Source organism: Pogona vitticeps, chromosome 1 (assembly GCF_051106095.1).
Source record: "Pogona vitticeps strain Pit_001003342236 chromosome 1, PviZW2.1, whole genome shotgun sequence".
NCBI classification, from domain to species: Eukaryota; Metazoa; Chordata; class Lepidosauria; order Squamata; family Agamidae; genus Pogona; species Pogona vitticeps.
This window is the reverse complement of record NC_135783.1, coordinates 100,964,973-100,989,093: the sequence shown is the minus strand read 5'-3', so window position 1 is coordinate 100,989,093 and position 24,121 is coordinate 100,964,973. Positions and strand designations below refer to the sequence as shown.

The 24,121-nt window shown below is 40.0% G+C and overlaps 1 protein-coding gene across 2 annotated transcripts in view; it reads right to left on the bottom strand.

The window, feature by feature from the left end:
* The window catches only part of ASCC3 (activating signal cointegrator 1 complex subunit 3), a 246,412-nt gene that overhangs the window by 144,904 nt on the left and 77,387 nt on the right, over positions 1 to 24,121 (bottom strand). For both annotated transcript variants that reach the window (XM_072998402.2, XM_072998405.2), the window contains exons 12-13: positions 9,136 to 9,312; positions 2,124 to 2,195 (exon numbers count right to left, since the gene is read on the bottom strand). In XM_072998402.2, coding sequence (XP_072854503.2) covers positions 2,124 to 2,195; positions 9,136 to 9,312 — 249 coding nt within the window. The remainder of the gene's footprint in view (positions 1 to 2,123; positions 2,196 to 9,135; positions 9,313 to 24,121) is intronic.

Genomic DNA, 24,121 nt, shown 5'->3' with positions numbered 1-24,121 from the left:
CAGTGGGGTCTCTACTTAAGAACTTAATCCGTATTGCAAAGTGGTTCTCAAGTTGAAAAGTTCTTATGTTGAATCTGCATTTCCCATAGGAATGCACTGAAAACCATTTAATCCGTATCTGCTCTTTTCCGTCCATAGAAACTACAGTGGAACCTCTACTTAAGAACTTAATCCGTTTTGGAATGGTGTTCTTAAGTTGAAATGTTCTTAAGTTGAAGCAAAATTTCCCATAGGAATGGACTGAAAACCAATTAATCTGTTCTGGCTGTTTTTTTGTTATGTAGAGGTGCGTTCGTACATTGAAGCATTAGTTCCCATAGGAACTAATGCAAAGCTGGTTAATACGTACTCTATCACTAGGGGGAGAATTTTTTTTTTAACTTAAGATGACCTAAGGTTAAAAAAAGAGCAGGAAAGTTTTTTTTTTCCTGTTCTTATCTTGGATTTCTGTTCTCAAGTAGAAGCAAAATTTAGCAAATGGAGCTGTTCTTAAGTTGGACTGTTCTTAAGTAGGGACGTTCTTAAGTAGAGACCCCACTGTAGTTGTCAAATAACTGCCAAACCAGTTCAACCTGGTCCAGATCCTATACAGCTCTGGATAAGATTCTCTGAAGGATTATCTTCTCTTTCACAAAGTAACCCAGTTTTTACATTCCAGAGGAGCACACTGCCAGCTGTGTGATGAACCGCTGCCATCTATTTTGTTGTGGTAGGGAGAAAGACCTCTTTGGTTAAGGTCTACCTTGTTGAATCATGGTCTCCATTGAAATTAGAGATGTTGGGAGAAATATCTGACATTGGGAGCCCATCTAATCTCGGGGGGGGGGAGATAATTCTTCTCCCTTGGCGTGCTTCTCACACCAGCTAATGATCTATTTATTCCAAACCACTCCAACAATTTCTGATTATTTTCCTGATTTCGGACAAAGAACGTTTCCTGGGTTCTTTAATCAACTACTTTGTATCTACTGTTTTAACACCACAACATTATTTTTAATGATTCATTTCAGTCCATCTATTTTTATTGTAAACTGCTTTGAGTTTTAGTTGCATACTAACATTCTTACATAAAATGACTGTAGCATTCCCCATTTATTAGGTCAATGGTTCATGTTTTGTTATGTAATGGTTCATGCATATTCATGTTTCTGAGAGGCGGAGCCAAGAGTGATGCTATAAGAGGCGAAGTCAGATAGTCAAGGAGTGTAAGAGTAACAGAGTCAGTGAGAGTGAAGAGTGAGGGAGAAGTAGAGTGTGCAGTTTGGGAAATTCTGAGGTGTTATTAGAATTAGGAGTGTACTACCAATTAGAAGGTTGTTGTTAATAATAACTTTACCTACAGAAGATATTCATGAATCAATTTCAATCTCTGTAATCAATAAACAAAATTTCTATTTAAAAGACCTTGAAGTGTGGACCTGAATCTTCCTGAGGTAATGGTGATTTAGTGATCACCTGGTGGCAGCAGTGTAAGAGGATTGTTTGCCTTCGTGTGCTTAGAGTCTTGACAGTCATTCAAGGGGCACGAGGTGAACGCCACAATGACCAACAATTTATTTATGGCCAATACTTGAATAAAATGCCCAGTGGGAATAAATGGGGCACTGAAAGTATTAAGGAGTACAAGTGGATAATAGAACTGGTGGATGATTTAGGTTTCTGGCTGTGTAGCTCTGCAGTTCTAGGATGATTATGATGATGACAAAAATGAAACTTTTCACAGCCATTCATATCTTATATGTTTCATAACGGTTGGAAGTTCGTAGAAATATGATCCATTCAATTCACTGTTTCATTTCTTCCAATTTGCACCACTTCAGGAAAAAATACATTATTTCATTAGATCAAAACGCTTCTGCTCATGTTCCTATTCAGCATAAGGAGGTCAAATAGCAGATGACAAGAAATTCTACATGCTTCATCATCTGGACCTTAATTCTGGAGGCTTCTTTACATGAAACTTTCATTTTAGAAAAGCTGCCCATGAAAAATGCAAAAGGCTGAGTCAGCTGGTTTCCAAATGGAACAGAAGGAAATCAAAGTGTTTATGCATGCAAAGAATAAATCTTTGCTGATATAATACACCAACCAGTTCTTATGAAAGGCCAATAAACCGATCATACCTGATGTCCAGCTGTTACTTGCTTCAAGACATTTTGGTAACAAACTTCATCCATATTGTTCAGTTGCTGCACCTGAGTAATAAAATATAGATGTTTTATTACAGTGTCATATTTTCTATTATTTTCATGGCATCTTTAACACAGCATACAGGTAAAAAAATTAATACAGTCATAATGAGGGTTGATAAACAGAAACATATGGATAAAATAATTACACATTTCTCTTTAACTAAGATGGTGTGCAAAGAAAATGACATCACTGTGAGTGATGTGGTTTTGATTCCAGTTCTGTGACCACAGAAAGACTGTAACTGATATTAATGTATCAGATTACATTTAGCAACAACAGGAAGAGCAACTTTCAGAAGTCTAGGGACCACGGATGACTGCATTTGCTCCCATACTCCACCCGTCATAGAAAAAAAACTGTAAAAATTGTTTCAAACTACTGAGGTCTATTTCATACCACCTAGCAACCAATTCTTGAAAAATGTACAAAGAATTCGGAGAGACATTTGTCCCCCCCTTCCCCCAATAGCTGAATGGCTCTAGATTGCACGATTTAGTGCACTATTTTTAAAATGACTACCGTGTTTCCCCGAAAATAAGACAGGGTCTTATTTATTTATTGAATTTGTACCCTGCCCATTTAGTCAACTGACTACTCTGGGCGGCTAACAACATATAAAATAAACAATTTAAAATATAGAACAAATAATACATCAATAGACAAAAGACTCGAGGTGAGACAGCAAAATAAATCAAGAGGTGGCTGAAGGGAAGGCTTGCCTCAATAGCCAGGTTTTCAGATGGCATCTGAAAATACCCAGTGAAGGGGCCATATGGATCTCAGAAGGGAGGCCATTCCAAAGGCGAGGAACCACTGCCGAGAAGGCCCAGTTTCTTGTTTTTTCCTTCCGGGGCCTCCCTCGGTGTTAGGCTCCTCAGCCCCACCTCCTGGCTAGACCAAATGATACGACTAGATTTGGGTGGGAGGAGGCGTTCCGCCAGGTATCGAGGCCCTAAACCATTAGGGCTTTATACGTAAGCATTAGAACTTTGAAATCAATGCGGAACCGAATGGGCAGCCAACGTAAGTCGGCCAGAGTGGGGGAGATATGACGATGTTTCCTCACCCCGCGAATAAGTCTGGCCGCCGCATTCTGCACCATTTGGAGTTTCCACATTGATCTCAAAGGTAGCCCCACGTAGAGAGCATTACAGTGATCTAACCTCGAGATTACGAGCACATGGACCAGAGTGGTGAGCGACCCCCCCCCCATCTAGATAGGGACGCAGCTGGGCAATCTGCCACAGATGGAAATAGGAGGATTGGACCACGGACGCCACCTGAGATTCCATGGTAAGCATCTGGTCCAGATGAATCCCCAAGCTGCGAACCTCACTCTTCGTGGTGAGAGTAACCCCCCCCCAAAAGAGAGGGAGCTTTCCAAACCGCTGATAGTAGGTCCGCCCACCCTCAGGACCTCCATCTTGTCCGGGTTCAGCCTCAGCTCATTCTCCTGCATCCATTGCAGTACCGACCCCAGAAAGCGCTGCAGGGACAGAAGAGCATCCACTGTAGTTGGAAAAAAGGAGATGTAGACCTGCGTGTCATCAGCATATTGATGGCACGCCGCTCCACACCCCCTGATGACCTCGCCCAATAGCCTCATATAGATGTTAAAGAGCATTTGGGAGATAGCCAAACCCTGCGGAACCCCATAGTTGGGTCCGACTCACTCTCCCCAAGCTGAACTCTCTGAAGATGATCTCCCAGGAAGCATCGGAGCCAGGCCAGCACTGAGCCACCAAATCCCAACTCGGAGATCCTCCTCAGGAGGATATCGTGGTCAACGGTATCAAAGGCAGCTGAGATATCGAGGACGACCAACAGAGAAGTTTTTCCCAACAGCCTCCCTCAATAGGTCATCATACAGGGCGACCAATGCCATTTCTGTACCATGGCGTGGCCTGAAGCCCGACTGGAATGGGTCCAGGGCATTTGTTTCATCCAAGTGCGTCTGAAGCTGATCAGCCACCACCCTCTCTACCACTTTGCTAATGAAAGAAATGTTGGCGACAGGCCTATAATTGCCAATATTGTCCGCCGCCAGATTGGGTTTCTTTCTAATGGGCCTAATGAGCGTCTCCTTAAGGGCAGGAAAAACCCTGCCCTCCTGGAAAGACTCATTAATTATCGCTGTGGCCCATTCAGTTGTTATAGGCCTGGCTGCTTTGATTAGTCAGGCCGGGCAAGGGTCAAGAGAGGAAGTGGTGGCCCAATAGCGAACTAGTGCCTTGTCCACAATGTCTGGCGTCACAGGCTGAAAATGGTCAAAGCTCACTGGGCAAGGTGGAGCGCTGGACATCTCTGCTCGATCCACTGTCATCAAAAAAGGAGAAAGCTCCCGGCGGATGGCCTCCTCTTTAGATTTTAAAAATGCTGCAAATTGGTCAGGTGAGATACTAGAAGGAGGCCCTTCACCCTGACCAATTCTGGATAGGTCGCGGACTATACGGAAAATTTTCGCCTGCTGATTTGAAGCCTCCCTTATCTGGTCAGCGAGGTGAGCTCGACTAGAGTGGTCGAGTAGACCAGACAGGCGGGGTATAAATCAAATCAAATCAAATCAAATCAAATCAAATCAAATCAAATCAAATCAAATCAATCAATCAATCAATCAATCAATCAATCAATCAATAGCAGCCCTTATCTTGGCCAGATAATGGTTAGTCACGACCCTGACAGCTTCTCTGTTTTAATCCATCGGTTTCTTTGTCCACTTGCTCTCTAGCCTTCTCCTACTATCCTTCATCACTCGTAGTTCCTGGTTAAACCAGGACGCTGGCCAAACTCTGCATTAGATAGGGCATTTAGGAGCAATCGTATCGATAGCCCTAGTGGTGGCCGTAACTCAACTGTCCACCAGAGCCTCAACAGGAGTGCCAGCCAGAATCCCTCTCATGGTATCCTAGAATCCTATAGGACACTGGTTCTTAACCTTGGGTTACTCTGGAGTTTTGGACTGCAATTCCCAGAAGCCTTCATCACCAACTGTGCTGGCTGGGGTTTCTGGGAGTTGCAGTTCAAAAACATCCAAGTAACAAAGGTTAAGAACCACTGCTATAGGATCCAGTAGCCTTCGAGGGTAGACCATTACAATAGATCCTTGCTCCTTGAGAGGGGGGAGGGCCAATGAGAGATTACATTTTACTAGATGGTGATCCGTCCATGACAAGGAGACTGACACAAGGTCAGTCACCAACAGACCACGCTCACTCCAGTTGTTGGAGAAAATCAGGTATAGCATATGACCACCCACATGGGTGGGGCCGTTAACATGTTGGGACATGTTAAAGGAAGCCATGGTTTCCAAGAACTCAAGAGCTGGACCAGAAATCTCTGCCTCCGCATGGATGTTGAAGTCACCCAGGACCAAAAGTCTCAGGGACTCCAACTAATCCATGTCTCAGTTATGCACGCCAGGTCTGCATCCTCTTCCAGAATAAGATCATAAATAAGCTGGAATTTATTGGATACAGACCTGCCATTCAACAGCATCAATTTTAGAGTGGAGGGTAGGCTACGGTTGGTCAGAGTCCCAGAACAGTGTAAAGCTTTATATTAATCTTTTCTCCAAAAATACATTAGGGCTTATTTTCGGGGGATGTTTTTTTCATGTACAGTGGTGCCTTGACTTACGACCATAACCTGTTCCAGAAGATAGATGTAACTCGAAATGGTCATAAGTCGAAGCACCATTTCCCAAAGGAATACATTGAAATGCAATTAATCCGTTCCAGCTGAAGAAAAAAAATCACACACACATTAAAAAATCACTGCAAAACTCATTGAAAACGCGATTAATCCCTTCTGGATGAAGGGGGGGGGGGAAGAAAAGAAAAGCAATCAAGTGTGCAAGACTCATTGGAAATGCACAGAAAACAAACGGAGCAGATCGGAAATGCACAGAGAACAAAGCGGGCAGGTTGGAAATGCAAAGAAAACAAAGAAAAAAGCAAGGGAAGCATGCAGGACCCATTGGAAATGGGGGGAAAATCCCAAAAAGCAACCAAACCCCCCAAGACCCATCAGAAATGGGGGATAAAACCCAACAAACAACCCCCCAAGACCGTTCGGAAGTGGGAAAAAAACCCAAAAAGCAACCAACCCTGCCAAGACCCATCGGAAATGGGGGGGGGACCAAAAAACAAACAACCCCCCAAGAAATGGGAAAAAAACACTTCTTAAAAAAAACCAAGACACATCGGAAATGGGGGGGACAAAAAACAACCCCCCAAGACCCATTACAGCACAGAAACATAATGCCCCCCCAGCTCAAAACCACGGTGCAAAAACACCCAGAACAGCTTTTAAAAAGCAGAAAAGAGCACCTTAACTTACCAGGCAGCCCAAAGCCTCCCTGCAAACACACACACACACACACACACTCAGAAGCAGAAGGAGGCGTCCCAAGCCTCCTCCAATGGCCACTCTCTAGCTGCTGGGGCGAAAAAGCTACAAAGAAGCAGCCTCGTTACCACTTACAGTTAGCAATTTGAATTTCTCGCCTTTTTTCCCTGCCTTTTTCTGTTCGTAAGTGGAGGCTCCGGTCACAAGTAGAAGCAAAATTTTGCAGCCGGAGCTAGTCGTAACTAGAAATGGTTGTAAGTCGGGATGTTCATAAGCCAAGGCACCACTGTACAACAATCTATGTTTATTCAAATAGTCATGTCATCTTCTTCTGGTTGCTGTACAATGGTGAAGGGCGGCTTTCACTTAACTAGGGCTTATTTTGTCGGTAGGATTTATATTACGAGCATCTTGAAAAATTATACTAGGCTTCTTTTCCGGTTAGGTCTTATTTTGGGGGAAATAGGGTACTTTAAATTTGGAAGTGGTAGGCTTGGGTCCCTGGGAGCACATTTTGCCAACTCTGAGCTATAACAGTTGAAAATGGTCTATGGGCAAGATATAATTTGCAGTGAAATTATGCCTGATGTATACAGGCAGTTCTGTTCTCCATGTTAGGTCAGGTCTACAATGCTCCTTAATGATTTCCAGTTGCTGATGGGTGCCTCAGTGTTGTAAGTCTTGTTATTTCCCATGCAACATTCAATTGCCATCAAAGGATACCAAGTGGAATAACAATTTAGAACATCAATAAGTTCCCAAACCGTATTGCAAGACCTCGTGTGGGACATAAAAACTATCTCTCAGTTAATCTCAGGGAATCAATTTGAGAAATATTCATCCTGATTTTATGAATGGATGAAATAAGTATCACTAGCTATAAAATGAGTAACTTGCAGCATCATGGAATCATATTACTACAGCTTCATGCTCAACAGAGTGTTTTAGCAATCTGATGGCTAGTAACAAATATGCAGATGCAAACCTACCACTGGGTTAAAGGTTTCCAGATCCACAGGTGGAGACAAATTCTAGAAGTCAAAGGATATGATTCTACATTCCTCCAGATGTTGATGAACAACTGTTCCTTTTATATATCATCACTGGCCAGAATGGCTAAGGCTTCTAAGAATTAGAGTTCAGCCACATTGGGAGTTTTGCCAATTTATCTATACATGTCTATTCAGATGTAAGTCATGTTGAAATCAACAGAATTATTCCCAGCATGCTGTCAACATCACACCTTTATTTGATGTGACCTCTGATTCCTTCCAAAGAGAAAGCTGCAGCTACGATGAACAAACTGGGGCTGCCTTTAAAGTCTGATATGCTATTCCTGAATAACTCAGGAAAATCACATGCTTTTGCTCCAGTGCTGAATTGCCCCTCAAAGCTTGTACTACACCATTTCAGAAAAGTAATCTACCATCAACTTTCTATTTGTGTTAAACTTTGCATGATTCTGGATCATACTGCATCATTATATACTCAACCTCAATTCTAAGAGAGGTAGGTGGGACAAAATCAGTCATTAAGACAGCAAGAGCCTGAAATGACAGCATGGAGTTCAAAGTCAAAACTGAGACTCTGACTTTGCCCACAGCATATGAATACTAAAAAGATAACTAACTGTTTTGAATAACTATCTCATGGGCGAAGAAATAAAATAGCATTTGTCATTTCTATTATTACAGCAAAACATACCGTAATGAGACTACTGAGACAGGCGAGAACTCTCAAACCCAAGCTTAATGAAGAAAAACAAAATTTCAAGGGTAATCAATCCAGGAAGTGATATGCTAAATATTTCCTCCCACACTGACATTTTCCACCTACACTAACAATTCTGTGTTGCTGCAATAGTTCACAACTATGTACACCTAAGTGGATATACTGAAAAAGACAACGTAAAGTGAGCCCTCGGATTAGATTTCCTGTTGTAGACGTTGAAAATAGTTCACAGATTTCCTTTGTTGATGGTTTCTAATGGTTTTAAGCTATTACAGTGACCTACAGTGCAATCCTATGGATATTTATTTAGAAAGAAATTCTGCTATGTCTCATGGAACCCAATAAGCCATAAGACCCACATTTAAATCTCAAGTCAGACAAGGAAATAACAAGATACCCATACAAACACATAGGCCAAATCTTAAATACCGTAATAATTTTATGGGAAACCATCAAAATATATAGTATTTTCAAGAGACCTGTAAATCAAATCAGAAATGAAACAACTTTCTGCACCAATGCACCAAAGTAACTTCCAATCTCAAATCAAAACTGTGTTAAACAATGATGGAAGGGGACATAATGTAGACAAATGATCTCTGCTACATTTAGGGGTTAAGATACCAAAGCAATGGCTCCCAAACTTGGGTCCCCAGGTGGTCCTGGGTTGCAACTCCAAGAAATCCTGGCCAGCACAGCCAGTGGTGAACGTTTCTGGAAGTTTTAGTCCAAGAAAATCTGGGGACTCAAAGCTTGGGAACCACTGTACTAGAGGGATAGTCATTAGATAAGCAGAAAAGTTTAGCATTAACATGTTTCTTCCTTATAAAATGTTGTCTTCCTAAACTTTTTCCAAAGGTTTACCTTATTGGTTGTCTTGATCCCTATAAATGTCTGTCCCAGTGGAACAGGACGAAAACGGCCATCAAAATAAAATAAGCCAATATAAGGATTAACCCGCAGAAACGTAGCAACATCCAGATAGTTAGGCAATGTAGCAGAAAGCCCCAAAATCCTAATCATGCTTTGTGTAGATTCAACCTGAAAAGAAGAGGAAAGAAGAGTTCTCAATTTTGTTAAAATTGATAATACTTACAATCAATATAAAATCAATATTTTCCAAAAGAATATAAGAACAGCTAATTATTGCTACTATCTGTCCCCACCCAGATATCTACCTATTGGCATTTTGTTTATATAGTCTTGGGGAACTGCCATTGATTCCTATACCTTGGATTTAATATAGAAGATGGGGAGCCTTTTGTTAGTTGCCACTAATAAACAACTTCATTCCAAAACTTTTGTGTATCAACTGGGCATCATCAGGAGAGCTAACAGTAATACCCAGCACTACTATCTGCTTCTGGTCATGCACTCAAGACAGTGGTTACTAAGAATCTGTACCCACAACTGAACACTTTTATGAGGGAGAATTCTTACATCAAGATATTCAAACCAAAACTGAGTTCAAAGCAAACATAATAATAATAAATTACATGCCATCAAGTTAATTTTGACTTTTAAAAACTCTTTCCGTGGTCTTTCAGATATAAAGTACTCAGAAATGGTTTGCTCTTTCCTTCTTCTGGGAGTGTGCTACGTGCCTAAGGCAAAACAGGGAGTCAGGCTCCCAACCTCTGGCTCCATAACTAGATAGCCAGCTCACTAGCATGAAGAAAATCCCATGATATCAAAAGAAGTTGGCTATAACAGTGGTTCTTAACCTTTGTTACTCGGATGTTTTTGAACTGCAACTCCCAGAAACCCCAGCCAGCACAGTTGGTGGTGAAGGCTTCTGGGAGTTGCAGTCCAAAACTCCTGAGTAACCCAAGGTTAAGAACCAGTGGGCTATAACAGTATCCAAAAAAAAAAAAAAAACCAAGGTAACACAAAGATGGAATACCTATCATCTGGCATACAAAAGCCTACCTATAGCTGATGGGACTTCTGTGACACTCTCTGTGATATTATCAAGTAAAGAACCTGGAGGAGGGGCCTGGGTCCAGCTCTGATTCTTAAGAATCAGGCAGCAGTTCTTGCTAAGAGTGACTTATTCTGTCTTTGGCTTCTAAGGAATTCTCTATTCCCAAATTCATTGTGTCTTTCTGTGCTGATGTAGATGAAATATTTAAATTTCATGGTTCCTTATGACAATGGTCTCGATCTAGGGCTGCTGCAATACATCTTACATAAAGGGCTGAAAGCAATGCATGTTTTCAACTTGTTGTATGCCACTTACCTTGTTAGTTAATTCTATCTCCTGGTCATGCTATTTTTAAGGTTGAATTGAAAACTCTGCATGGCCTGGGATACTCAAACCTGAAGGGCATTTCTTCCACTCTAAGCTCAACATTAATTGAAACACAGTACACTAGGTCCATAATGTCTTTCACTCTCATAAGTAGGTCCAACAATGGCCTTGAATCAAGCTCTTTCAATTAACAATTCCAAAGTGCAGAACCTCTTCTCTTAAAAAAATAAGATATCTACATATGTTTGTTGAAGAGAAGGATGAGCCATTTGTGACCTTCCAGAACTTGTTGAAATGCAACTTTTATCAGTCATAGTCAGCACAGGCAGTGATGAGGATTCTGATCTAAAAATTATGGTGGGCCACAATTGACTTACCCCTGGCATACACTGTTCCTTTTACATTTTGCTTTACATTAAGAAGCTAATTTTCTATGATTGTTTTAAAGCTGATGTTATAACTTCATTCTCTAAACAAAACTATAGAAGTGATACAGAAATGGATGAACCAATGCAGACACAGAGGGGTAAATCAGTAAAATAAGGGCAAAAAATGCTTCAAGAGAATTTCTTCAGGGTTTTAACTGGACAAGCCCATGGGAGCAGTTCTATTTTTAAGAATTAAGAGCTAACAAGAATTGCTTTTGATTAAAGCTGAGCAATTTATTTTTACATCAAGTAGTCTGTAGGCAACACTGTTCCACATTACGTTTTTAGCACCGAAACAAATTTGAGTTAAAGTGCAATCCTGTCATGATTTTTAGGTGTATCTAATTGACAGGTAACTATAATAGTGTGAGGAAATATAGGCACCGTATCATTTCTGCAATTACTGAAAACTAGTGCATGAAAAAGAAAGAACATAGGCAGTTCTTATGATTGTATCAAAAATGTTTTTCAATGTCACCAGTGCTTAATGTAGGAATTTAGAGAAAAAAATTGATCAGGCTCAGGACATCCCATTTTATTAACTACAGTTTCCTGTAAAACAATATTGTAACTCTATACTTCTAATCTGTAGTTTCAAAAACCTGGAAAGATATGGAGAAAAATTAGTTCTAATCTTAAACAAAACATTGAGGTTAAACACCAATAATATTTGATGCTGAACAGACTGAAATGTATTAAAAATTTAGTGTTGGTAGTACCGTGCTGTGGATGCCAACTTTATTACAATGGAAGGGAAGAGTAAAAGAATTTTGAATACAGATTATAAGGTTAATTAGAGACATGGATGGAAGTCTTAATCCCTCCTGATGCAAAAATACTACTATGAAGTCATTAAAAAAACCCAGTTCTTTCAGCAGAGTTAGAATCAGAAATAAGCTTAATAATCAGATGAAAAAGTAAGATAGCTGTCAACTGAGGGAAGGGAGCACAAGATCTTCTAATACAGAATGATCCAGAAGATATGGCCAACAGTTTTAAGATCCAGGTTTCTTACATTTTGTGAAAAAAAGTCATATTTATTGAAATGTTAAAGAGTTTTAATTGTACACTAGAATAAGAATAACAATTAACATAATTATTTTAATTCATATGCTGTATTATTCACATTGTAATGAATTCATTGATACCTGGCAGAGTGCCTGCTCCCACCTAGCTCTACTCTTGTCACTCGATCTAGCCAGGCTGGGTGGCTGAGGGGCTCGACCTCAAAAGAGGCCTGAAAGGAGAGAACTAGAAACCAGGCCTTTTCGGTGGTGGCCCCTCACCTCTGGAACATCTTGCCCCCTGAGATTTGCCTGGCACCCTTGCTGGGAGTTTTTAAGAACAAACTGAAGACTTGGTTCTTCAGGTAGGCCTTCCCCACTTCCATCACTTAGTTCCCTGCGTTTTCCCATCTTGGACTTCTCTTTTTTGTTTGGATATTGTCTGTTTTAATTCTTGTTTTTATTGCTCGGACTGTAAGCCGCCCAGAATAGATTCGTTTGAATCTAGATGAGTGAGGCAAAAAGCAAATAAATAAATAAATAAATAAATAAATAAATAAATAAATAAATAAATAAATAAATAAGTTGCTTTATTATACATTACTTTGACCATATAGGCTGAAACTTTGTTGCTTTGTGTAGTATGTTGCACTAGAGCAGGCCCACTGAATCAGTAGAGATTTGGTGGGTCAATTCCTCCTTCCAGTCATTCAAATTGTTCTATTTTAATTATAGCTCACTATTCTAAAGTAAGTCATAACTAGAGCAGGTTCATTTGAAACAACTTAACTTATGGAAGAGTTGACTCACCAAATCCCCACTAGTCCAATGGGGCTACTCTAGTGCCATTTACTGTGCTAAGCAAAAAGATTTCAGTTTTTTAAAATTGAAATATAGTAAAAGTCTGCATTTTTTAAATGAAAGCAAGCTTTTATCTGGAAGTGACCACTGAAAATATCACTGTATAAATGCAGCACCATAACAGAACTAAAAAGGTAAAGGTAAAGGTTCCCATTGACATTTAGTCCAGTTGTGTTTGGCTCTAGGGGCGGTGCTCATCCCCGTTTCCAAGCCATAGAGCCAGCGTTTGTCCATAGATAGTTTCCGTGGTCACGTGGCCAGTGCAACTAGAAGTTACCTTCCCACCGTGGTGGTACCTATTTATCTACTCGCATGTTTACATGCTTTCAAACTGCTAGGTTGGCAGGAGCTGGAGCAAGCGACGGCAGCTCACTCCATCGTGTGGATTCGATCTTACGACTGCTGGTCTTCCAACCTTGCAGAACAAAGGCTTCTGCAGTTTAACCCGAACCACTACCTATTAAACCAGGCTTGTCCAACCTGCGGCCCGAGGGCCGCATACGGCCCAGGTCGGCTCATAATGCGGCCCAGTGCAAATTTTAATTTTTAAAAAACATTCCAAAGTTTCAAGTTACACTGCCAGCACTTGCGGCCGGAATGCGGCTGGGGCACGTCACAATGGCGGCGGGGGGGGGGGGAAGGAAGGAAGGAGCAGGAGGGGAGGAGAGAGGGGGGCTGTGTGACTGCATTGCGCTGTCACCCTCAATAGGTGGACCCCCTCCCGGCCCCATAATGCCACCGGAGTTGAAGCTGGCAGCCTCTGCTGTCTGAGATCGCAGCTGCCGATAAGCGCGCTTGGAGCGGGGCTGTGGAGGGTGGCTAGGGCTGCCCCCCCCATGAGGCCCAAAACAAATTTATGTGCGGCCCAAACCAAATTTTCATCTTCTAATGTGGCCCAGGGAAGGTGAAAGGTTGGGCACCCCTGTATTAAACATAGAAAAGAAGAGGTTATGGATACATAGAAGCTCCTTAGAGCTGCAGACTTCGTGCCAGTGGAGAGGGGAACAATACCAGGAGAGATTCCAGACAACACAGTACCCTGCTTGAATTAAGGCACTGATACTTCCAACCCCTTGAAAAAGGGAGGTGTTATCTATCCAAGAATGCATTTTACAGCTATTGACTGTGCACCTGCCTATGTGTTATACTTAATTAATATTGTATACGCTTCCAGAAATATTCCTTAACATATTTGTGAGATGTATATAGTACACTCTTACTAGGAGGAGAGAACACACAAAATATACAGAGCTGTTGTATAGCAGCTTCAAATACACAGCCCTGAAAGCTGTAATAGCTACAGTGACTATTTTAATACCTCTTCCTATTAGGTATGTTAACTGATACAGGACAATTGTAGAACTAAAGGTGCACTCTAGAAGGTGGAACAAATGTCTGTTCTCATCTGCTTCATCTTCCAACAGGCATTTTCTGACTACTGTGAGCATACATAGCCACTGCGAAAGGAAAGAAACAAGCATCCATTTAGGCCTGGAATACAACTTTTTCATGTTTCAAAATCCTGTGCTGCTGCTTTTCCTTGGAAAAGAGCACAGTAGAGTGTTTTTGCAGAGTTTAATTCAACCTCCTGTCTGCACTACTATACAAGCCCCTCTTCTGACTATTCTGCTCTCAGTTCTAAAAAGTTGCCTTTTTGGTATGCAGGACCACTTTGGAAGTCCAGCCTTCTAACAAATGAAAAAAGATGGACTCCTAAGAATGAAAACTCCAATTTTGTAAGTAAACTTTATTCTAAGTATACAAGAATGGAGATGAAGATGTACTAGTCTACTGTCCTGCAGTAGCAGGATTCTCTATAATTTCCAGAAAACATTCTGTTTAATATTGTTTCTTTAAAAACAACTGGTAGAGATAGGGTGGGGTGGGGTTATACCTAAGAACATGATGTCATCCTACATATTTCCATGAGTTCTATGCTGGTAAGCATTTATACAGTGAAGGTTCACTATGTATTTATTTTTAGGGATAAACAGGTAAATTTTTTGTAGCAGAAACAACGTAGAGCCTCGTGGTAATTTATTTTATTTGGCAAGATATTTTCTGCAATATATCTAATAAAGTGGGCCGTGGCCCATGGAAATATATGAAAAATAAAAAAACATCAGTCTTCAAGGTTATACAAAACACTTTGTAATCATTATTTAGCAATAATTACTTATTGAAAAAATTATAAATAATTACTTAGTAGTGTTTCATACTTAATTTTTGCACATCTTTAGCTATGGAAAGGGTAAGAACACAAAAATGCAAGCACTATTAGCTTAAAAATCAAGCTCAGAATTGAACATTCATGTGCCTTAACTATTCAAAACAAAATGCATTTGTAGCTAGGCAACTATCCAACAGAGTAATGCTATCCATGGGTTAATTATAACAAATGAATCCTGATATTCGAAGAACTCTGACTTCATAAGCTTCTATTAATAGTGCTCTTAAATAAAAAGTAGAGGTACAGACAGCAAATTGTACACAACATTAAAGCCCTTTAGTTCTATACTGTGTTTCAATGGATGAATATTCACTCTATTTTTCAGTTACTGCTTTCATGCCTGACAGCTAAAAAGCACAATCAAATCTTCCTCTGCTTACCTTTCACACAACTGTTAATGCAGGATAGAATGTAAAACAAAATCTCAGTATCCATTTATAGTCACATAAACCTTTTACATTTTTGTTACAGAACAATTTAAGCATAATCCATGCTGTTAGGGTACAAGATACAATACATTTACTCCAGGACCAAGGAAGCTGAAAATCCAGATAAATTAACTGTGGTCCCAACCACTGGTGTGCTCACCTCTCATGTAAAGATGGCAGGCTCCTCGTACTGAAGTTAATAGAAATCACATATGCTGTCTTCCACTATATAGTGCATTTTAAATATTTTTTCCTTTTACCCCAATTTTTAATGGCATTTAAAAGACTTCATTGCATTCTCAAAGATTCTTCCTAGCAACTATCCAGATGTTTCACAGTATATTCCACGTTGAATTGTATCTATCCAAGACTCCATCATTCTTTGTGTCCTTGGAACAATGAATGTTCTCAACTAGAGAACCATCAACTCAAAAAAGCAGATGATCTTAATAATCAAAGTGTACTCTACTATTTCCTCCAAGTCTTATACTGTAAAGAAGGCAAGATATCACAGAACAAATCATGTATCTTCTACCGTATCTCATTCTGTATGCACAGATGCTTTTGTGCAGCTGAGTCTTATCTCTTATAAAATAACATAATACAAACATTTTAAAAATAATTTAAATGGATACAGAAAAAAGAGCACAAAGACCTTTTACAAACTCTTGCTTTCAATTAAATGAGGAAGAGGTTGTCTCTTATATTTCATGTGGGCACATGTAAAGACCACCCTCTACTATGTGTACAGAGAGAAAAATATGTTTTTCAGACAATATGTTTCCCAGACAACTGGCAATTTCACCAAAATTTATAACTGAAGGAGGAAAAATTAAATTTCCTCCTTCAGAAAGCACCATATTATTAAGAGTTCACTCTAACTCCTGCTGAGGCCTCACTTTTCTATAACCACCACTCAGTAGTGTGAGTGCCACTTACTCCTTAAATTCAGTCTGACATTATGAAGACTAGGAGGGGGGCCTGCAGAAGTAATAGAAGCTTCAAAAATTCATTAAGCCAGAAGACTGGAAACAACATGCCCCATACACTTTAGTAGCAGTGGATCCTTTTGAGTACACTCAAAAACATCAACCATCTTAAAGATGTGAAAGTAACATAAAGAACCCTGAATGCCTAATTTCAAATTTCAAATAATTTACAGTATTGTCATTGTAAGTCTATACATAGTATATACATACAACGAAATTCATACAGACACCCAGAGACCAGACACACATAAAAAATCTTCACCATGTAGAGTCCCTCCCCACAAATACACATCTTTCTCCTCTTGAGGATATGTTTTGGAAATGTGGATGAGACAGAAATAAATAGTGGAGAATTCCTCCAGCTTTGCTGAAAATTGGAAAAGAACCTTCCAACATTCCCCCCCCCCAAAATGCAGAATTGCAACCAATTCCAATTCCAGAAGGAAGAATCTACTGCCATCACTAAGTTAAACAAATATCCAGGTCAAAAAAGGCAGCTGTCAATGCACTAGCCAAATGGTGGCACAAGAAACCATAATATTTTTCTTGTAGCCAAAGGTAAAATTATCATATATACTAAGTTGCTAAGTGGATATTACTGAACCGTATGGTTGCCTGCCCACTTTTTTTTCTGTTCTATTTTTAAACTTTTAAACATTTTCATTTTACATCCATGTTATTTTCAGGAATGCACAACTTGCAACATCAAAGCTACAAATTAGTTTCAGTGGAACCTTTTGATGTTGCATCCATAGGATATGAGCAAAGCTCAAAGCCTTTTTCCAGTAAAAATTTTTGTCAATTCAATTTAAATAACTTGTAAAACAACCTTTAAAAATTCATAAAGTGCATAATGTGCATTCATGCTTTCATACTCTTTGTTAAGGTCACATCTGCAACTCCAATATGAAGCTTTTACTCTGCAAGGGTAGCTTGACCCTTGAACTGAGCAGACTGGAGTCATAATTTAGCAAAAGATATCTGCCCAAGACAACAATTTCACACACAACCTCCTTAGTGGATTTTTGATACCATCTAATCTCCAAATAACTCTGTCATACATATTCTATCATACAACTCTAAACCACATCCAACTTCTTCAAAATCTTACTTACAACAGAGTACCTCTTCTGATATTTCAGCTAACAGTTTTTTAAAACTATTTTCAGTTTGATATCTATAATTGCTCAAAGCACGTTTTCAGTCAGTTTTATCTGCAGCAATAACACTTCCCTCAACTTTAGGGTTTTCAAAAATCATTGTTATAACTACATTGCAAGAACAGTTTTCCCCTTTTCTGATTAACACTTTTAAATTTTGAAAGGCATCTACTTGTTTATGAGGGCTTTCTGAAACGAAATACTGGAAAACCCATATCTTTTCAAGTTACAGAACCTGAACACAGAATTTGTGTTTTTAGACACAAATTCTAGTGCAGACATACTATTTTTGGTCACCAGTCAATAGAAAGACTACATCAATTTCAGCATGTAACATTAGACCAGGCAAACAGCTAAATCCAATGTTAGTCCCAAGTGGAGTAAACCCACTGAGATATATGAAACTCAGTGATTACTAACAAATTCCATTCATTTTAGTAGCTCTACTGGTGACACTAAAACTTGAAGTCAGCCCAATGTGCCATCTTACAAATTCTGCGTCAAGAACTTCATTTCTTTCTGATGTTTGCTTGACGCCGCGACGAGACAGCAGCAGGAGGACAGAGCTCTGTTCCCTGGGCTGAATTCTGGCCTGTTTGGGACACCCTAGGGTGTCGAAACCACCCCGGAGAGGTGGTGAACTAGGGGGGCAACTTGTTGATCACAGGGGGGACGGCGGTCATCCCCATTTGATCCAGGAAACTCCCTAATCAGCCAATGGGCAGAAACAAGCAGTTTCTTGCTTGCAAGTCGTCGGCAGCCGACAATAAGAGAAGCAATAAACAGCTATTCAACATCAGCGTTACTACTGGGTGAGATATATTTTTACAACTTATGAATGCTTATGATTACCCCTGGAGAAGACAATTCTTATACAGTATACAGAAAAAAAGAACCTTCTGTCAATCTCATCAATCAATTATAGAGCAGCAGAGAATCTGGAGAGAAGGACAGTTAATGCAAAGAAAATAATTTAAAGAATTATGGGACATACTACTCATTTAAATATATTTAAAATATACTTTAAGAACATTATAATTTGGCGTTATAAATCTTAAGAAACTTTCTCGTAAGTTATTATTAGTCAAGACTGGACTTTATCTCATGTTTCGACTATTTGAAGTTTTTTGGCATAATGCCCAGAACAGTGACCTTGAGTAATCTACTGCTGATTAAAAGCCTGGAAACCTGTTTTTTTAATTTCTTTTTGATTTTTTCATGCCTGGCTGGACACTGCACTGTGGAAATTAGTATATTGAACCAAACTGAACTTTTTGGAACCACCTCCAGGGATCTGGAATTCCAGTTTTGGCTGATGCAGAAATGCGGGAACTAGGCTACCAGGACATGGATACAAACACTGAATTGGATTGTGATATTTGGGGTTTTTGGACCACAGTTGAGGCCTGTTTGGCCAAAGTAGATCCTCTGAGAACTGCCCCGGAGCTGGAAGTGTTTGTGTTTGATTAGCTGGCATAAACCTGTGGGAATTAGGCCATCAGGCCGCGGATACAACCAGTGCATTGTACCTTCGTACTTTGTGGGTTTAAATTTTGGTTCAGGCCTATTTAGCCAAAGCGGACTCTTTGAATTGACTCTGGAGACTTGGAATATCTGTTTACCTGGCATCATTTTACCAGGGATCAACTAGGACACAGATACAATCAGCGAACTGGACTGTGAGACTTGGGGGTTTGAATCTTGGGCAGCTGGAACAGAATGGCACAGCAAGAGCAATTTTGGGATGAAACAAAATCTACCCTTCAAACCATACTAGAAATAGTGAGATCCCACTACCAAGAGGAAAAAATATTTAATGAACATCTGAAGAATTATAGTCAACAAGAGACAGGGAATAATGAGGAAGGAAATGAGAGTGCATCGGATGATGTATGCCAATCAAAAGACGAGCTGGAGGAAGTTAATGGGGAAAACCTAAGAGAAACAACGTCAATCTTGGATCTGAAGAGAGTATTAAGGGAAGACAAGGGGAGAAAATCAGCAAAATTAATTTTAAAAAGCCTGGATCTATTGAAGATAGATCAAATGTATAAAGATCTAGTGGAGATGAATCAGATGCACAAAATGGTTTCAGAGCTCATGAAAGATGGCAGAATGCTTAGAGAGAGACAGAAACAAAAAATGAAACAAGAGAAACAAGACAGGAAATTACTTAGAAAGATGAAAAAGGGGAAAATAGGAAGGGGGCCCTTAATGTTGGAAAACATGTATATATTTAACTTTGGGAATTGTAAAGAAGCATATCCTTTATATTAAAAAGGAGAATTAAATTGAAATAAGGGACCTCTAATCAGGGTAAAGATGTAATATGGTGGCTTTTTATTTTAGGGTAAACTAGATATAAGGCTGGGGCATGGAGCCGGAACTACTTTTATTACAAATAGTTGTAAGCAAATCATGTAACACGATGTTTGATAAGCACAAACCAAATGTAGATAGAGTGAAAAACTAATAAAATGTTTTTAAAAAAGAACTTCACTTCTTTCTTATTTTTTAAAGAATAAATCATTGTTTAAAAAGTGTAATTATGTCAGAAGTTTTTAGCTTTGTGGGTTTTTGGCGAATAGTTACCACAGTAGATTTCTTGATTGCATTTTCTGCCTTGTACTGTACTGAAATTCTAAACATTTTAAAATAAGGTAATATAACAACAAAGCTGGCAAACATCTCTGATTCAAGTTCACAAAATAATCAACTGGGAGAAAAATAAATGTCTGCCACTCATAGAATTACTTAAAAGCAACACATTTCAAGAATTTTGTAAATATTTCAGATTAATTCCTTATTTTATTTACACAACAAAAAAGGAAAGATGCTGATCTATATATTATTCTACATTAAGTCTGTTCTTAAAATAAAACAAAACAAAAACAGTCCTCATTCTCCAGTGCAATTAACAGATTTAAGGGGGCTTGTTTTACATTTAAGACAGCATGGGTATAAGGCTCCTATGTAGGCATCCTTCATTCTCAAGACACTATGGTAATATGCTCTGTATGGAGGTTTTGGAACAGCGTCTAGTGTGGCTAAGAAGCCCAATTCGAGAGTGACAATCCCTTCCACACTGAAGACAAATACAATCTGTCCCCTGTCCAGCTCCCTGATTTTGCTGCTTTCAGGACTGCCTCTTTGCGTCGGCCTGCTGAACAAGGCTCTCGTCAAATTGGGAGAGGCCATGATGTAACACCTGCCTCCAGCTGAAAGCTCAGATGTCAAGGTTTCTCATATGCTGAGGTCCATTTCTATGTCCTTCAGATCCCACTTGCAGACATCCTTCTATTGCAGCTGTGATCTCCCTCTGGGGTGCTTTCCCTGCACTAATTCTCCATGCAGCAGATCTTCTGGAATCCGACCATCAGCCATTCTCATGACATGCCCAAGCCAACATAGTTGTTGCTGTTTCAGTAATGTATACATACTAAAAATTCCAGCTCATTCTAGGACGACTCTATTTGGAACTGTGTCCTGCCGGGTGATACAAAAAATGTGTCTGAGATAACGCATATAGAATGTGTTCAGATTCCTCTCCTGTCATGCACAAAGGGTCCAGGACTCACTGCAGTACAGGAGTGTACTCAGGACACAGGCTCTATAGACCTGGACCTTGGTATGTGCCGTCAGCTTCTTATTAAGCTATACTCTCTTTGTGAGTCTAGAGAACATGGTAACTGCTTTGCCAATGCATTTATCTAGCTCGACATCTAGGGAGAGAGTGTCAGAGGTTGTTGAGCCAAGGTACACAAAGTCATGAACAACCTCCAATTCTTGTGTAGAGATGGTAATAGAGGGAGGTGAGTCCACGCCCTGGCCCATGACTTGTGTTTTCTTCAGGCCGATTGTTAATCCAAAGTCTTTGCAGGCCTTACTAAAATGATTCATAAGTTGTTGGAGCTCTTCAGCAGAATGGGCAACAACAGCTGCATCATTGGCAAAGAGGTAGTCCCGAATGCACTTCAACTGGACTTTGGTCTTCACTCTCAATCTAGAGAGATTAAAGAGCTTTCCATCTGATCTAGTCCGGAGATAGTTACCATCTGTTGCAGTTTCAAAGGCGTGCTTCAGCATGACAGCAAATAAGAACCCAAGCGGAAACTTAATCAAGATAAGACACGGGTGCTTCTGGTCAGTTGAAAGGTAGACCAGGGAATAGGGAGCCAGTCTGCACATGATAGGGTTACACTTTCTGTGCAAACAAGATGTGCAGCATGGGTTTGCTCCTGGATTCATCCCTGAACCTGGATGTCTAGATTTTGACAATGGCCAGGAGTACCTTTGCACAGTTAAAACTAGTGTGTGAGCTGCACCACTTCCTAGAAATATCTGATCTGACATGGTGACACACACCTTAGCTACATCCAGGTTGGATTACTATAACATGCTCTATGTGGGGCTGCCTTTGGAAAATGCTTGGAAATTTTAGTGGGTCTTAAATGCTGCAGCTGCAGCTGGTTACAGGGATCACATAACCCACTGTTACAGCAGCTACAATGGCTGCCAGTCAATGTCTGGGCACAGTTCAAAGTGCTGGCTTTGACCTACAAAGCCCTAAATGACTTATGTCTGCGTTACTAGAAACACTGAATTTCCCTTTATGAGCCTGACCAAGTATTAAGAACAGCCAAGGAGGCATTTCTCTTAGACTTACCACTCTCACAAGTACATTTGATGAAGACATGGGAGAGTGCCTTCTCTGTTGCTGCTCTCAGACACTGGAACTCCCTCCCAAAGGAGGCCAGGCTGCCCCCATCTTTGCTATCCGTCCACAAGTAGGCAAAGACCTTTCTCTTCAAGCAGGCTTTCTTTTAGCGACTAGCTGTCTAAAAAGGAGTACTTAAAACTTTGGCATTTCTGTTGTTTTTAATGTAATTATTACCATCTTTATTATTAGTTCTTTATACTGTACTTGTTTAATTCTTTTTTAAATATTGCAATAATTTATCATCCTTAGCTTTAAATACTTTTTTTAATGCTGTAAGCTACTTTGGATGCTTTTTAGGGATGTGTGTGTTTGTGTGTATGTTCCTTAATAATTAACATACAATGGGTGAAATCCTGTTGCTTAGCACAGCAAGTCACACTGCAGTGGGCCTATTAAATCAGTGGGGTTTATTTAGTCAATTCTTCCATATGCTCTATTAATTCAAACAGGTCTACTCTTGCTGTGGTTTACTTAAGCACATTAAGTTTCAACTAGAGTAGGCCTGTTTTAATCAGTGGAATTGATGGAGGAACTGTGTCACCAAATTTCCACTGATCCAATGGGTAACTCCATTGTGATTAACTACATAAAAAACAGGACTTCGGCCTAAATGATCAAAGTTACATATAAAAAAAGACTTTCTCCTTTTAGAATCAAGTTATGTGCTCCCAAGTCAGAACCAAGTTTGTCGTCGTCGTTTAGTCGTTTAGTCGTGTCCAACTCTTCGTGATCCCATGGACCAGAGCACGCCAGGCCCTCCTATCTTCCACTGCCTCCCATAGTTGTGTCAATTTCATATTGGTTGCTTCGCAGACACTGTCCAGTCATCTCATCCTCTGTCGTCCCCTTCTCCTCTTGCCGTCACACTTTCCTAACATCCAGGTCTTTTCCAAGGAGTCTTGAAATAGGAATTTCAAGGTAAATAAGATATATAAGGAACAATTTTACCCATTCCACACTCCCATGGTATTTCCATGACTGAGCAGGGATCTGAACCGAGGCCTCCTGAATACTAATCCATCAGTCTATCCACAACCTCACACTGCATATCACTTCACATCAATTGTTCACAACCTTGGATCCCCAAATGTTCTTGGATCAAACGTCCCAGAAGTCTTTACAACTAGTTCTGTTGACAAGGATTTCCGGGAGTTGTCATCCAAGAATATCTGAGGACCTAAGGTCGGGAATCACTGGTTTAAGTTAATAATCACAAACAAATGATTTTCAATGTGCACTTTCCTTGTCTTTCTATTTTAAAGCACATTATGTACTTGTGACAGGATTTACTGACAACTAAATGGACGTGGTGGTGCTGTGGGTTAAACCACAGAAGCCTCTGTGCTGCAGGGTCAGAAGACCAGCAAATGTAAGATTGAATCCACGTGACAGAGTGAGCTCCCATCAGTTGTCCCAGCTCCTGCCAACCTAGCAGTTTGAAAGCATGCAAATGTGAGTAGATAAATAGATACCACCTTGGTGGGAAGGTAATAGCATTCCGTGTCTAGTCCTGCTGGCCACGAGACCACAGAAACAATCTTCAGACAAAACGCTGGCTCTATGGCTTGGAAACGGAGATGAGCACCGTCCCCTAGAGTTGGGCACAACTGGACTAAATGTCAACGGGAACCTTTACCTTTACCTTTTTAGTTCTGTTATGGTGCTGCATTTATACAGTGATATTTTCAGTGGTCACTTCCAGATAAAAGCTTGCTTTCATTTAAAAAATGCAGACTTTTACTATATTTCAATTTAAAAAAACTGAAATCTTTTTGCTTA